The 16,671-nt window shown below is 33.0% G+C and overlaps 2 protein-coding genes across 3 annotated transcripts; one reads left to right on the top strand and one right to left on the bottom strand.

Moving 5' to 3' along the window:
- Positions 1-1,288: 1,288 nt before the first annotated feature.
- Positions 1,289-12,624, bottom strand: LOC125073604 (UDP-glucose 4-epimerase). 2 transcript variants are annotated; one of them, XM_047684492.1, is made up of 8 exons: positions 12,342-12,624; positions 5,487-5,624; positions 4,748-4,868; positions 4,179-4,292; positions 3,500-3,679; positions 2,637-2,750; positions 2,164-2,335; positions 1,289-1,566 (listed from the first exon to the last, which is right to left on the bottom strand). In XM_047684492.1, exons 1-8 carry the CDS (start codon positions 12,359-12,361, stop codon positions 1,331-1,333), a joined length of 1,095 nt encoding a protein of 364 aa, XP_047540448.1. In that variant the 5' UTR covers positions 12,362-12,624; the 3' UTR covers positions 1,289-1,330. The 2 variants fall into 2 exon arrangements, with proteins under 2 accessions (XP_047540448.1, XP_047540449.1); XM_047684493.1 differs by lacking the exon at positions 12,342-12,624 and adding an exon at positions 9,529-9,584.
- A 487-nt stretch (positions 12,625-13,111) lies between these two features.
- On the top strand, positions 13,112-16,051 carry LOC125073605 (40S ribosomal protein S7). The gene is made up of 5 exons (XM_047684494.1): positions 13,112-13,167; positions 13,535-13,696; positions 14,203-14,387; positions 14,765-14,912; positions 15,935-16,051. The coding sequence occupies exons 2-5, from the start codon at positions 13,535-13,537 to the stop codon at positions 16,010-16,012; spliced, it is 573 nt and encodes a 190-aa protein (XP_047540450.1). The 5' UTR covers positions 13,112-13,167; the 3' UTR covers positions 16,013-16,051.
- Positions 16,052-16,671: the final 620 nt, after the last annotated feature.

The raw sequence follows: 16,671 nt of genomic DNA, 5'->3' as shown, positions 1-16,671 counted from the left end.
TTTTAGCACAATACAATAATAACCTCGTGTTTATTATTTATTTCTTTTGGAATGATCTCAATAATAAAATATGGTTACCTAAAATATAATAATATTTCTTTGGCGCTATATTCACACCCTTAGAATGAATGGAATATTATTAAAATTGCTACGGTCTCGAGGCGACTTTGACCCATCTGATGAATGATGATAAATTCCTTCGACCAAGATATTATATTAGCCTATAGTGTAGCCAAACATCGTCTTATAGTTTTAGCCTATATTACAATCTATTAAATTAATTTCTTTGATATATTATTTCACTAACATTCTTAAGTCGCGATGTGGATAGCACCTATTTGGCTTCTGTCTTTGTTACGTGATTATGATATTAATATTACGGTGAAATATTTTAAAATTTGTTTAATAATTATTTTTATATTATATATATTTGGTAAATACATCACTTTTTTATTTTATGTAGCGAACGAAATATATTAAGCGAATTTATTAAATATATATTTAATAACATTTTATGCATATTTTTACTTGCAGAGCGAAATATTTTAACAAGTAGACATTATATAAAATTATACATCGTTAATCAAACGTATGTTATAAACACTACCAAATACATATATATGTATTTGATGATATTTTTTTCTAAATAAAATATTATAACAGTATTCGATTTCATTCGATTGTATTAAATGGGTAGAACGACGTTCGTATGGAATTATAATGATTTTTTTACATATTCAAGAAGTAAATTTGAATATATAATTTGTTGAAAATTCAGCTAAAAGTAAAAACGAACAATAGTGTTTATAGTTCAATCTTATGCAAATATTTTTTTTTATTGTAAACATGTTACAATAAAAAAAGAGTACTTTTAGTACTTAATAAAACATCAAACATTCTATATGGCAATGCAACAGATTATGTTTATAATATATTTCAATTATAAAACAGTTTCCTCACGAATTACGAGAACGTCCAAATTATTATTGACAAGAGGAACACTCCTATGATTAAAGATTATACGTGAAAGTAAAAATATATTTTGTTACGCCTTTTATTATTTTGGGGATAAAGACTCCAATCGAAAAGGGTATCGTTGTAAAAATCAAGTTAAGATATATCTACGCGACGCTCTCTAGGACCACCCCGCTATATTGTCATGATAATAATCAAATTATTTTGGAGCGCAGCAAATTGAACGAATCATTACGAGTACTGATACTCGAGACATAATTACAAATCGTAAAATAACGTTTAGTCGTCCTCCTTCAAGTTAGGTATGTTTTTGTCGACGCGATATGGCAAATATGAGACCGCAAAGTGCGGGCGCCTAGCAGTCCCGGAAGCCCCGCGGGTGCGCGCTCTGCCACGCCCACGTGTGGCGGCACATGTCGGCCAGCGTGCGCGTGGCGCGCCAGCCCAGCAGGCGCAGCGCCAGCGACACGTCGGCGTAGTTGGCGGCCACGTCGCCGGCGCGGCGGCCGGTCACGCGCAGCGGCACGCGCCGCCCGCTGGCGCGCTCGAACGCCGCCACCATCTGCAGCACGGAGTAGCCCGTGCCCGTGCCTGCCGAGACGAGTGCGTGCGTTTTATTTCATCGGTTAGCCATTCGTGATTGACGCCGGCCCGTGTGACATGTAATGAGATATATTATCTCTCTATGGGTAAAATAATATACATATATTCAAATCGTAAAACTAGTTCACTCGATAGTTACCCGTTTCTATGATAAAATTTCCGCAGACATTTTTAACTTTGCCGTTTCATAGATTCAAGTAATTTGTAAAAAATACATTGGTAAAGAAGGCATCTTTTTCGATACAAGATTATATAGATGATAAAAAAGCGTGGAGTTAATGCTTGTTGACTTCCAGGCAGGAGACATAACTTATATATGTATATAATTGTATTTAACATGACTATATTTTTAGATGTTGAAAAGAGTAACTACTGAGTATCATGCCGGTTCTTCTCGATAGAATCTACATTACGAACCGGTAGTAGCTTTACTTTAAATAGTTTGTTAAATGACGATTCAAAAGTGCTTTTAAAAGCCTACTTGAATTAAGTATATTTTTTTTTATTTGATTTGATTTGAAAGTCTATCTCTCGATCTATATGCAAGAATGATCTTGCAATCATAAAAATCCGGGAGATTCTCACCTAAATTGACAGCATGGAAACCACTGAAGCCGGGCTGTTTGAAGAGTTTAATGGCTTTAACGTGGCCTTCGGCTAAATCCTCGACGTGGATATAGTCTCTGACCCCGGTGCCGTCTATAGTTGGGTAATCGTTGCCGAAGACTAATAATTCTTTAAGTCGGCCCACTGCTACCTGGAATAAAATTTTCAGTTGTATTTATTTAATTGATTTTTGTTATTAATGATATTTCTATCATATGCATATGTTTTCCTAGCGCGCGTGACGTCACAGTGGTAAATTTGCCTCTATACTCACATTTGTGTATGGTAGGCAAATAAATATTATATATTTATATTTTTAATGAAATTAAAATAAAGATTTGGCACTCTGTGCCCACAATGTTTCTCCGCACCATCTTCGGTTAATAATAATCATACTAAATTTCCACAACATGTTTTGCTAACGGTCCTCTCTTACTGACATACTGACACACCTGCGATATGAAGGGCATGAGGTTGTTGGGGATGCCCGTGGGGTCCTCGCCGATCCGTCCGCTGTGGTGGGCGCCCACCGGGTTGAAGTACCGCAACGAAATCACCATCCATTTCTGTAACACCATCACCATTCGTCACTATTATTTCCGATATATCTCTAATCTGATTTTATTTCAGTTCTCGTTATATTAAGGCCACGATTCCCCATCATGGAGACCGGTACATAGAAATTTTGTCAACGACTATCTGCTGAACATTTGTCATAGATACTTAAGTGAAATAAGAAAAATCAACAATGTCGCTTCCTTTAATACAGCCAACTCTAACGACAGGAGTAGTGATAAACAAACTTTAAATTTACATAATCCACGTGATTAGCTAATAGCAATTCTTTATTATACTTTACAAACAAATCCATATTTATAATACAACACACAAAACACTATTCCATTAAACAACTTTCATCCATTTTAATTTTACTTCAAAAAAATCGATAAAATCTTCGTCGATGTTCAAAACGCCATATTTGAAACAAACAAGATCTGAACAATTAATTCGATAATGTCACGTCCATCTTAACTCCTCCTGCTGTTGAAATAGACAATTGTATCTTTAATTTTGAAAAAGATGGGACAACAACCAAGCCTATGGTGCTGATGTCAGTTCATTTTATGTTATGTGGTCATACTTTGCCTGCTGGCATTCTCAGAGGTTTGATGTTAACTTTGAGATCTTATACACCTGTGTCAAACCTGATTACGTCAAGCCATGTTATCTTGTAAGTTATCTTTAGACGTTAACAGCCACGTTCGAATCTAACGCTAAAATTTATTTCTGGAATAGATGTTAAGTTATTACAAACCGGATCGCTTCTGCAAAGGTCTTTCATAATCTCCTCGCAGAAGAACTTGGACCGGCCGTATGGGCTCGCCAGACCCTGGCCAGTGGGATGAGACTCGTCCAGCGGCAGCTTCTCCGGCTCTCCATACACGGTGCACGAAGAACTGTACACTAGCTTGTACACGCCGTGTTTACGCATTGCCTATGAGTGATATTTGTAAACATTGAAATCTGGCTCGAAGGACCAAGTTTAGATATTAATATTAAAAGCGATGTGAATAGCAAAGATAGGTAACGGTATTTATTATTATTGTATGTATTGACTGATTCATGGGACCAGCTGATAAAGTCGCAGTATTTGAGGCCCGAGTCGAGCCCTCAAAAGCTTATTGGGTTTTTATGACGCGAAGTTTGAAATATAATCTTGAATCTGTGAGTCGGAAAACAGGAAACACCAGACACCAGAACTTTATTCGATCGAGTCAGATTGTCTCAGATCATATTCGAAATTATGCACTAGTGAGATGTGTGTGAACAATTCGACCTAAATAACAAATGGTTTGCTGAGTTTCTTACGCCGGTTCTTCTCAGGTCCGAGGTGTTAATTTCCGAACCGGTGCTAGATATTTGACTATCAATAAGCAAGTGTAACACTTTCATATCGAATAAAGATTTTTGAGTTTGACTTTCGGTTATCTCACCTCAAATAGCGTACAAGTGCCAGATATGTTTGCCTGGTAGTATTCCAGCGGCTTCTCGACGGATTCACCCACAGCCTTGAGCGCCGCGAAGTGGATCACGCATTCGATACTGTGCTGTAAAATTGGAAATAAGTCTGATAATGATACAAGACATTATATATAATTTATCATATTCATCGTTTATTTAATTTAAATATTGTCTTTAGGTATATATAAGAGTTTTGAATGGAGCACGGTTGCTTAAAAATGCAAATTTTATAATACTATAAAAGTTGATGTACATAGTTTTACGAACTACGATATTAGTTACTTTTTATAAGTGAGTTTAATATTTCAGTGCAGTTTTAAATACTTTTGTGTTAATTTTTTTTCTTCAAAGAAAAAAAAATGTTTGACTAGTTTAAAAATACTAAAATTATATGACAGTTGACAGAAACTTATGACGTATGTATGTTGTTCTAAATGTTATCAATTAACCTACACTTAAAGTATTAGTTTATGTAAATATTATTAAAAACCAGAGAACTACAACGAAACATTTCCGTTAACAAAGACATACAGAAACTTACAGCGGCAAATATCTTATTCAATCCTTCTCTATCCCGGATGTCGAGTTCGTAGAAGTGTATCTTCTTCCCAGTCATCTCTTCTATAATTCTCAATGGTTCTGGTTTTTTTTGGCCATCAGATCTGCAACATTTACAGTATGTTATGTTTAAGTTTAAGCTACGTTAAGTTTTCGGTAACAACTTCGCAGTCTTCAATACGCCATTTTTCACAAATCCCTACCAATTACTATTTATTTATTTATTAACTCTTTATTGCACCCAAACTTAAAAATTAAATACAATAAAAATTAAATATAATAAAAATAAAAATTACAATTTTGTTACACAAGAGTTGCATGAGGTGCAACAGGCGACCTTATCGCTCAGCAGCGATCTCTTCCAGGCAACCTTCGGACAGAGGATCATAACATTTACATACATGGGAAGGGTACAGTAATTATAATTCAGTTACTATATATTTCTTTAAAATCTCGAGCATGACTCATTTACTTGGTAGGTGTTTGCTCAGGCCTGGACTGTTTAGGGGTACAATAAGTAATGAGTTTAAGCACTTAATATCACTACTGGGTACTGCGTGTTTCGGCGTAAAGGATCATTGAACGAGTAATTTATTAAGAGTTCTGATGGTTGATGGCGCATTGGCGATGCAAGGATTTGACATTTACTATTAGGTGACCAATTTCAGAGTCTCGTACCTATTATAATAAAAAAAAAAACATTATTATTACGTGAAACTGACCTGTATGCATTGGTGAGGTTGTCTACTACAACTATTTCGAATTCCACTGATTCTGAACGTTCAAGCAGAGACATCACGGTGTGCGAGCCGACGTAGCCCGCCCCGCCCGTCACTAGGATTGCGGGTGCCATGATTGTTCTGAAATAGATAAATAATTACTATACTACACTTCGCGTTAGAGAGTACACGAATAAGCACCACCCTACCAGTGTATGTATATGATTACTCGTGTATCGTGAATATGAGGCAACAAACTGTTAATAAAAGTGTAAATTATCCATAGCTGGGCTATGGATTTCAAGACCTCGGAATCTGCGGCCTCATATCTAGTCACTAGACCAACGAGGCAGATTGGAATAGGCTACCTAATATAACCAAAATAGTAAAATTGACGCAGTTAAGTATGCTTGTGGCCTAGCCTTTGATGGCCTAGCTCAGTTGTTGGCTAATCGCGACGTCACGCGACCTTTGAAGAACTTTAAGTACATTGTACTGGTGGAGCGGTTATTGTTATTATTTTATGAGCACTCGAGTACAATTAATTGAAATATTTACTCGCATCTCATAATCTGTGTTGTTATGTAATTAATTTTGCATCGATAGTAAGTAGCCTCTGAACTAAGATGGCTTCTAAGGCCAAACCATTGACAATATTCTTCTAAGTTTGAATCATGACATTCGAAATGCTATAACTTTTTTTACTTGGTGGTAGGGCTTTGTGTAAGACCGCCTGAGCGGTAACCACACACACATCAGATATTCTACCGCCAAACAGCAGAAGGTGCTCAGTATTCTTGTATTCCGGTTTGAAAGATGAGTGGGCCAGTGTAACTACAGGCACAAATGACATAACATCTTAGTTCCTAAGGTTGGTGACGCATTAGCGATGTAAGGAATGATTAATATTTCTTACAGCGCCAATGTGTATGGGCGGTGGTGACCACTTACCATCTGGTGGTCCATTTGCTCGTCCGCCAATTTATATAAACTTGGAAGATTCGAAGATAATATGTTTTCGTATCATTGACGTACGAATAACGAAGCGTGAGTCGTATCGAAACGAATCGAAAGAATATTAAAAAAAAAACGAGTTATAACAACACTAGCCAGCTATCGGACACTTAATAAAATATCAATTCAAACATGTAAACAGCAGAGATAAATAAAAGCTTTCAAATATAGAAAAAAAAATTAATTGGACAAGTGTTTACACAGGGTGCGACAGATATTGATATTGATAACAGGCCATGTACAGGCCGAGTAAAACAAATAGAATAGATGGAGACAGATAATAAATGTAAAACGTTTCAAGATAAAAGTTTTTTTATCATAGAACACCGAAAAATAAAATATTAAAACTGTACGCTAATTAAGTTTACCGGGAATTTATTTAGCGTCATACATTAATACATCCGTACTTACATATAACATAATATATTAATATTGAAATTATATATTGTTGACAAATGCAAGTGTATGATTGGCTGTTTACTGTATGCGCATTAGTGTGCGTACAGTAAACAGCGTTTGACTAGTTCATATGTGTGTGTGCTTCTTTTTGATTGAATCATTGTGCATTTAAACATGTAAATATTTAAACAAACATGGACTTGTTATGCGGAGGAATGATCATGTTGTGAGGAATGTCTTGAGCATGGATGTGGATGGATATAGAGGAAAGGGACGACAAAAGAAACGATGGATGGATTGTGTGAAAGAGGATATAGCTGAAAGAATGTTACTTGTGAGATGACGTCAGGTCCGTGGCGCTTGACATCAAAGTTACAAACAATATATAGTACAGGAGCCGATATATGTTTAAGATGTTGTTATGTTCCTATTAATCTATCAGACTTCCTCAACTGGGTTGTCATGGTATGGGCATGTTATGCGGAGGAATGAGGACCATGTTGTGAGAAAGGTTTTGAGAATGGATGTGGATGGATACAGAGGTAGAGGACGACCCAAGAAACGATGGATGGATTGTGTTAAAGACGATATGGTTAGAAAGAATGTTACTTGTGAGATGACGTCAGGCAGAAAAGTATGAAAGGAGAAGAGATGCTGCGCCGACCCCAAATAATATTGGGATAAGGGTAGGAGGATGATGATACCAAAAATATTTAAACGTCAAATGGCAAGATGGCCAAACTACATCGAACTAAGACTAATATCACCATTTTATTCCAATTCGTTCTACGCAATGATTCGAATAACGCACTCGATACGAAAACAAAATACGTTGAGATAATACATTTTATAGTATAAATATTTGTTTCCACGAATTCTAAATTTATGTAATTGATAGAAAACATTGAATAAACTTTTGCCGAACGTGCATTTGTTATCAATTTTACTAGCATCCTATTCCCATTTCCAAACCGAAGACTGCCTACGCAAGTCTATAAAAACTTCTTTAAAATTAAAAATAATAATAACAATAAGGAGTAAATGATATAAAAGTAGATTTTTGTTAATAAAATAAAAACATACACCCTCGCGAATAACCAACGAAATACACAAGGAACAAGCGCACAAAAGGAGTAGAAAGCGACGGCGAAGAGGGAGCACGACGGCATAAGAGATCGTCAAACAGTTTGCTTAACACGGTATACGAGTTAGTTTTACCACCAAGGCGCGTCAATTGATAAAAACAATTCACAATCATAGAATCTCAATAGATCTCATAATAGAATAAACTGATTTCACATTTTTACATTTTACATTAACAGCCTGTAAATTTCCCACTGCTGGGCTAAGGCCTCCTCTCCCTTAGAGGAGAAGGTTTGGAGCATATTTCACCACGCTGCTCCAATGCGGGTCGATGGAATACATATGTGGCACAATTTCGTTGAAATTAGTCACATGCAGGTTTCCTCACCATGTTTTCCTTCATCGCCGAGCACGAGATGAATAACATATAAACACAAATTAAGCACATGAAAATTCAGTGGCGCTTGCCTGGGTTTGAACCCGAAATCATCGGTTAAGATGCACGCATTCTAACCACTGGGTTTCGTTATATTGCAATCGCATTCTTACTTATCGGGTTAAAAAAGAGCAAAATTGTTATCCCGTCAAAGGAGATTGTGCAGTATCCGTTTTAAATGCTTTGATAATATGACCTTTTGGAATGGGACGTATAACGTCAATTGACACTAAGTACCATTTGCAATTGTACAAATTTAGATGATTAACGTGTGTGTATATTTTATACAACACATAATTGCTTACGAGCAGTTTAATGAGGTTCCATTCTAAAAGCATTTGCGAACATCAAACAATCCTGCTGTTGCTTGTTGTTGATTGTTGCAAGAATCAAACTTATTAACAAAGTTATTAGCCCAGAATATATAAATTAAAATAATTTCATATGAATAAAATTAAAATATGTTTTAAAACGGCTGTGTAAACCACCACTTGGGTATCGAATGATTTTAAAAAGTAATAAAATTTAAATATCGATCGTCGATTAGATATTTGTAGTTGTATGTAGTAATAAAATTTTATCACGAATGATTTACTACGCATTCACACATTTAAGTACTACATTCCATTTTTAAAATATAACAAATTACTCTGGAACTGTGCAACTTTTCTTAGCCTTTGCCCAACATTTACGCGCCCATACGCACACATTGACGGCCTTTCAGCTTCAATTATGAACGGAAATTTTAATGAAACCATTGGTTTTAATTAACTTCGACGCTGAATTCGCACATACTTAAATGAAATAAGAATAAAAAATATGTGTATATAATTAATACTATAAAATATACAGTCAACATTTATTTAAATATAGAATTATAATTATATAAGAAATTTTTAAACGTGTCGGTTTTGCTAATCGCCATTTTATAAACAATTGAATATGCAACTAGCTATAAACTTATATGATAAATAACAGAAAATACATATTTTAAATCGAATTATGCGTGCTAACCTAAATTGACAAGTAAAAAAAAAACATTGATACAGACTACGTGAAATGCTAAGACTATTAAAAAAACGAAATTATAAATTTCAAATATAGAACACTAACTTTTTCAAACGTGCGTCAGTCTCGATGGCCGCCGGGTCACTGTAGAGTTATCAAATTGTTCTCTCCTATTACGAACAGATTAGCTTATCAGCGCTTGTATCAAAGTTGTCGAGTGTTATATAGTTTTGTAATGCGTGATATGTGTTGACATATTTTGTAATTCATGATTGATCGATTTTTAAATCATTCAATCAACTTTTTAAAGTTACTAATGCCGTTAAGTATCAACTTTCTTTTATTTGAAATATAGACAACTTTTGCGTCAAAAATAATACAAAGCTATATATTTTCCGACATAATCATAAATAAATTATATTATTAAATTTTAACATTAAGTAACTTATTTTATTTTAACGAAACAATCATTACAACTATTCAACCGTTTTGATCATGAATATTTGTATGTATTTTTTTATCTATCGACTATAGTTATAGGTCTCTGGCTAGATGCATATCGTAAAACATATATTACCACTGCGTTCCTATATATTAAACTGCATCGATGGTATATTGACTAGCATTAAAACAATCTACAGGAACAAGGGACATAACATCTTAGTTCCCAAGGTTAGTGGCGCATTTGTGATGTAAGGAACGATTAATATTTCTTACAGCGCCATTGTCTATGGGCGATGGTGACCGCTTACCATCAGGAGGCCCATTTGCTCGTCCACCAACCTGTATCATAAAAAAGTCTAGATCACAAATTATACACAACTAATAAAGATATTAGTTGTTTTCTCTCGCGAAATTCTCAGAAGCCTGGAGTGGATTTTTTACTGCCTTCATCGAAATCAAAAAGTGCACCTATTGTCTCCCACTGTTCAGATAACAGGTAGACAAACTGCTGCACTACAATATCGACGCGTATATAGCTAGTCTTGACGATGTATGAAGTAGATTTGAGGATTTCAACTCTCCTCTTAACTCGAAACTATCTTTAAAAAATCGCGATCTCGTCCGCCTAAACTAAATTTTATTGCTTTTATGACACAGAGAATATTAACTAGGATTCTAGAGGTTTTTTACATACTTTGTTAGGAAAGAGATATACTATTGAACGAACTTTATACGATAGAAAAGAATTGTAAACTTTCATAAAAATCATCAGATTTTCAGACTTTGACAATTTCGAAACTTATTTTTTATTTCTATAGAATAAGAATAATTCATTGAAAATATTCTAGATATCATGTCGAGGCGTCAACGACGGACCTAATGAAAATCGAAAAACAGCGACAGATGGGCGTAGTATTTGATTTCTTCATTAAAGCCATTTTAAGTGCCAAGTTTACTATAAGTTCAAAGATTACTTAATTATTATTATAACCGATAAATAATCTCTAAGTATAATAAATAGTAATACTTGTACTTTAATTATTGTACATGGTCTTATTTTAGTTATATTATGATTACGTTCTCATGACCGATTCCGACCATACATTTTTAATTGATGGCAGAGCTTTGTGCAAGGCTGTCTGAATAGGTACCATCTACATATATTGTACTGCCACGCAGCAATACTCTGTATTGTTGTGTTCCAGTTTCAAGTATGAGTGAGCCAGTGTAACTAGTCATATAACATTTCAGTTCCCAAGCATTAACGGTGTGAGGAATGGTAATTTTTTTTATGCCACTATCAATAGGCAATCACGCAGGACAAATTGTGTACAAATGTGAGCTCAATACAAGCACAATATCTTTTCCCTTATTGTCATTATCCGAGGGACTCCGAGTTGCTACTAAAAATATTTCAACAGAAAAACCCAAAAAACTTTTTATCAGCCCAACCTAAGGTTTGAAATTAGAATTCTTGGCGTTATCTAGCCATTAAACAAACGACGCAGTCAAACATACAGACCAACATATCTAAAACTACATTACATGTAATCCAAAACCAGAATAAAATTTTAAGCATATTCATTGTAAATATTTAATAGTGAAGATTTATTTAATACCATTTGGTTAAAGGACTAATACACAACCATACATAATTTCCATCAAAGATTTTAAGTATTTAATAACAAAACTTTAAATATTTTGTAAATAAAATTAATTTTCAATAAATACTACCACTAAAACTAAGCAATAAATACAACAAAAAATATTATAACCTGGGAACATAAATATTTATTCAAATTCTGATGTGAAATACATATTTTATTAAAAATCAAATACATTTAAACAATGCACTTTACACTTTATTAAAGATAGTCAATGTAAAACATATTATATTTTCAAAAGTATTATTATAACAATTTTCCGTCATATATTATCCACAAGTTTTAGCAATCTATTGTGACTTAATGCTGCATCCAAATATGATAAGAAACTATTACATCCAACATTAAGCTACATAGTAATGATAGATTTAATAATATGGGCTAAATATGGTTTTAATGAAATTTCCCAAATCTATTTTGAAATGAACACTATGGGGAAAAACTACTAAGTACTAGCATTATGGTGGTGGCAACCATTCCATGTAGTCAAGATTTATACAGTAACTATTTTTAATTCATATTTGTATATATATATTTAAGGACTTAATATTAATAATTTTTATGTAAATAAATGAATATTTTAATTTGGACCCATTTCATATTGTGATTGTACACTTCTTTGTCAATCTGTTTGGAGTATGAAACAATATAGTTACATTACATTCTATAATAACAATACTAAAAAATAACAATTTTCCAACTGTTTTTTTTAAGAAAAACGTATTTAAGATCTATATTACTAATATTATATGTTATACATATGAAATAAATTCAAAACATAATATTGTATCTACATAAAATGATACTTACTCGGCGTTCTGCGGTTTCATATTTTCAGTATCGTAACTCCGCGGTCCGCCTACTATTCAGTTATTCACGTGTTTTCATTACTTCAAGGTTTATTTATACAATACATGCCCGAAGCGGTTGATTTATAAGCATTTGAATTTAAGAAGGGAGTTTCTTTGTATTTATTCAAAACATATACTTTATTGTCAAATGAATGTTGTAACTAAATTAGAAAAAATAATTATTTTTTCGAAAATTAAATTTCGGCTGATTTCATTATTCATGAAAACTTTAATCATTCTCAAATATCAATTTTCAGCACTTCATTTCAGTTTTCAAATGACAACTGACAATTGACATTGATAATCTACATGAAATCTAGACGTATTTTAGTATCTAGAATCTAGATTCTCATTTCTCGATGTCATTTGTCAATATTACAAACACGTTTACGTTCAGAAACCATACATTATGATTGGTGATATCAAATATTTGCCTTCTTGAATTACTTTAAAATTCAGTATAATTTTGAAAACGCTTTACTATAATATATATAAGTATATATATATAAGTGTTTTAATATATTAACAACATTAACAGTATTAAAAATATAGGCCAAAATAAAAACTGTTACAGTAATGCAATATAACATTATGATTTTCTTTTATAATTATTTTATATTTAAAATAAAATCGTTTTCTTATATATTTTTTTGGCTTTTTAATAACAGGAATTATTAGTTTTTTTTAATAGATATAATTTTTAAATATACAATATTTATTCTTTAGCTGACCACACTTTTGACATATTCTGTTTCTATCTCTTTTGCTCCCGCTCAGTGTTCAAGGTGGTTATTTTCACGAATATCTTTTAAATAATATTGAATTAATGTTTGTTTTTCTTAAATATTACAGTTATAGCGTTAATTAATTAATACAGGACTATTCCAACGTAATAGTTTCTTTTGAAGGGTAAAGATTACCATGATATTTTTGAGTGACAAATTCTGGTTCTCCGTGTCGAGTATTGTTTTTATTCGTATAAGTGATAAAAACCCTTGATTCTTAATTTTAGTCACTGGTATAATGCAAATAATCTAAACGTGTTAAAGTTTCCATGTGCTCAAGTGTATAATTATTGTTTTCAAGTTAATTCGATGTTCTAACCTATACATCGTGAAGTTTGTGGTTATAAAGTGACTGTTGGCTTTCCAGATGAGTACGAAAATCATCAAAGCGAGCGCTGTCGAGCCTGATGGCTTCGAGACCTCGATCTCGCAGGCGTTGGTCGAGTTGGAAACCAACTCCGACCTGAAGGCTCAACTCAGGGAGTTGTACATTACAAAAGCTAAAGAAATTGAACTGCACAACAAAAAAGTAAGATTTTATTTATAGTTAGGTCCAAAATATCTGGCAATACAATAATATGTTGATAAGAATTAAAATATAAATAAATACGTATCATGTGGTGATTCGCTATATTTGAAGTGCATTAAATGTGCTCCGAATTATATTTCTCTATGACACTTGGAATTAGCATTTCTTGTATATCTTTATAAGGAATCAAATTCATAGAATTATCAATATTTGTTGTTAAATTTTATACTGATAATGTGAATATTTTTCGAAACTAAATTAATCTCTTAAATTGTAAAGTATGAGTATTTTTCTCCTCGAATTTATACGAGCTCTTAAAGCTAGACACAAAATACCAATAGAAAGTATTATACTTGTGTAGTATTGAAGTTGCTATTACTACATTTGTAAGGCTTGTATAGTTAGTTAGCTTGCTAATTTTACAAGAATATGATTTATATATACAGGTTTATACAATAATATAAATAATAAGTATACAATAATAATCAATCATTATAATATTACAGTCAATCATCATCTATGTGCCGATGCCCAAATTGAAGGCATTCCAGAAGATTCAAATCAGACTGGTCCGTGAACTTGAAAAGAAATTCAGTGGCAAGCATGTTGTGTTCATTGGTGACCGCAAAATTCTGCCCAAACCAAGCCACAAAACGCGCGTCGCTAACAAACAAAAGAGGCCCAGATCAAGGTAAAGCAATTTCACTCCATTTGTAATGAAAAATTTACTTCACGGTTTATTTTATAAACTTTCAAAAATAAAAATTAAGTGCTTGTGATACAAAGTAATTCTACTTTATATTGGTTTCCTAAATAGTATTTATATATGAATATAATAAGAGTAATTATTTCAGAATTCATAATGATAGTCGGTGAATGGTATATAATAATGTAGCTATACATTATTATGTCAAGTAGCTAAATTTACCAGATATATACATATGTGTGTTATAAAAAAACAGAAATATTAAAAAAAACCAGAAGTATGACATTAATGTAGTAAAAGAAAAAGTATGACATTATTTTAGAATAGAATGTATAATCAATTCAAAATAATTATTATTACAGGACACTGACATCTGTATATGATGCTATTCTTGAGGACCTTGTGTTCCCCGCTGAGATCGTCGGCAAGAGGATCCGAGTCAAGCTCGATGGCTCACAGCTCATCAAAGTGCACCTTGATAAAAATCAGCAAACCACTATTGAACACAAGGTAAATTTAAGTATTTGTAAATGATTGTTTTCTCACCAATTCTAGACTAGTCAACTGTGCTGGACATATTTATAGTGCACAATTCGCTAATCCAAGTGCACTCATCCCACACTCATCTAATAAAATAGCAAATCCAAACCAACCAGAAACAGTTCAGGTGCGAGTCTGAACAAAAATATTTTTTTTATATGATTTTCAAAGCATGGCAATGTTGATAAGTTCCAGACACTGACTGCTACTGATAATTTCGTGTCCCTTGTACCCCTGAGATTGCCCAGTGGTTAAATGTGTGCATCTTAACCAATAATTGCTGGTTCAAACCCAGGCAAGCACCACTGATTTGTTTTTATAATTCTTCTCGTGCTCGGTGGTGAAGGAAAACATAGTGAGGAAATCCGAATGTCTAATTCTTCAATGAAATTCTACCACATGCGTACCTACCATTGGAGCAGTGTGGTGGAATATGCTCCTAACCTTATCCTCAAAGGGAGACGAGGCTTTAGCTCAGCAGTGGTGGAAATTTACAGGCTGTTTCTGCCTAACAGAAGATTGAAGGGGTACAAAGTTGAATTGAAGGTGAAGGGTTTTCTGTTAGGCTATGCTAGTTATGAAGGAGAATTGAAGCCATACTTATAGACTAGCCATTAAACCAATCAAAATATTTTTATCTATAAATCATAACAGACAGTTCTTTCACATTTATAATATTATAGAAGTAGAATAATTTAAACTATACAAATATAAATGTTTCTATACCGAAATTGATTATTACAAATTTCCTTAAATACATTTCTCAGTAACCACTCATTAAAAAAATATTAAAACAGTAAAATAAAAAAATCATATCAGTTTACATTGCTATGTATGTTAATAATATTTTAAATGTTAAAATCAACACTAGCTTACTCGACCAATACAAATTAAATATGGTATTACAAGTCATGTTTTCAGGGGCTTTAATTAAAAGCTTTCTTTTTTTGTTGGAATGCCTTTACAATGTATATTTTTATTTTTGTCTACAGGTGGACACCTTCCAGTCAGTATACAAGAAGTTGACGGGGCGCGAAGTCACTTTCGAATTCCCCGAACCCTACTTGTAAACTTAGACTATGACTTTACAATAAAACTAAAACTATAAACATTTGTTTGATTTATTACCATTTTAACCATTTATTAAACAAATTGTATGAAACAATAATACTGTCTTTGTTGTAAAAACTATTTTTTTAATCTTATTCTTTTGCTATCTTTCTTAATTTTTTTTTATCTTGAAACCTATTAAACAACTTTTTCAATGTCAACTCTATCCAGCTTATAAATTACTAACCACAGCAGAACACATGACTTCATATGAAAGTCAAATTAATTTTAAAATATATTCAAGTGATGAAAAGTATTGCTATTTTGTAATTATTTATAATAATGAATGAGAATATAATCCGCGTGCTATCCGAATAAGATGGTATTTTATCAAAGTAAATCGAAAATGACAGTTCTCAGGCGATGGAGTGTTAGCTTCGAACACTAAATAACCGATTATAGGAAAAACTGAAAGGGTATTATGATTTAAGATTATGTATATTGTTAGGGCATTTTTATGTTCAATTGCAATTTACCATTTTAGTTCCAATCAATTGTAAAATTAGATTTGCAATCAAAAAACTTAATATCAAGAGCCACTGGGTCGCTCAACCCGAACTAAAATCCGCTTTGATTCGCCCTTACACGTTATTTCTATTTTTTAGAGATTCCCCTCCCT

Source organism: Vanessa atalanta, chromosome 24 (assembly GCF_905147765.1).
Source record: "Vanessa atalanta chromosome 24, ilVanAtal1.2, whole genome shotgun sequence".
Taxonomy (NCBI): Eukaryota; Metazoa; Arthropoda; class Insecta; order Lepidoptera; family Nymphalidae; genus Vanessa; species Vanessa atalanta.
This window is presented reverse-complemented; position numbering and strand designations above follow the sequence as displayed.

Excerpts from the sequence above, each read along its gene's own strand:
- LOC125073604 (XM_047684492.1), bottom strand. The coding sequence starts at position 12,361 with ATGAAACCGCAGAACGCCGA. Across the intron at positions 4,869-5,486 it reads AACCTCACCAATGCATACAG|ATCTGATGGCCAAAAAAAAC; the intron begins GTCAGTTTCACG and ends TAAATGTTGCAG. Across the intron at positions 4,293-4,747 it reads TGAATAAGATATTTGCCGCT|CACAGTATCGAATGCGTGAT; the intron begins GTAAGTTTCTGT and ends CCAATTTTACAG.
- LOC125073605 (XM_047684494.1), top strand. The coding sequence starts at position 13,535 with ATGAGTACGAAAATCATCAAAGCGAGCGCTGTCGAGCCTGATGGCTTC. Across the intron at positions 13,697-14,202 it reads TTGAACTGCACAACAAAAAA|TCAATCATCATCTATGTGCC; the intron begins GTAAGATTTTAT and ends ATAATATTACAG. Across the intron at positions 14,913-15,934 it reads AAACCACTATTGAACACAAG|GTGGACACCTTCCAGTCAGT; the intron begins GTAAATTTAAGT and ends TTTTGTCTACAG.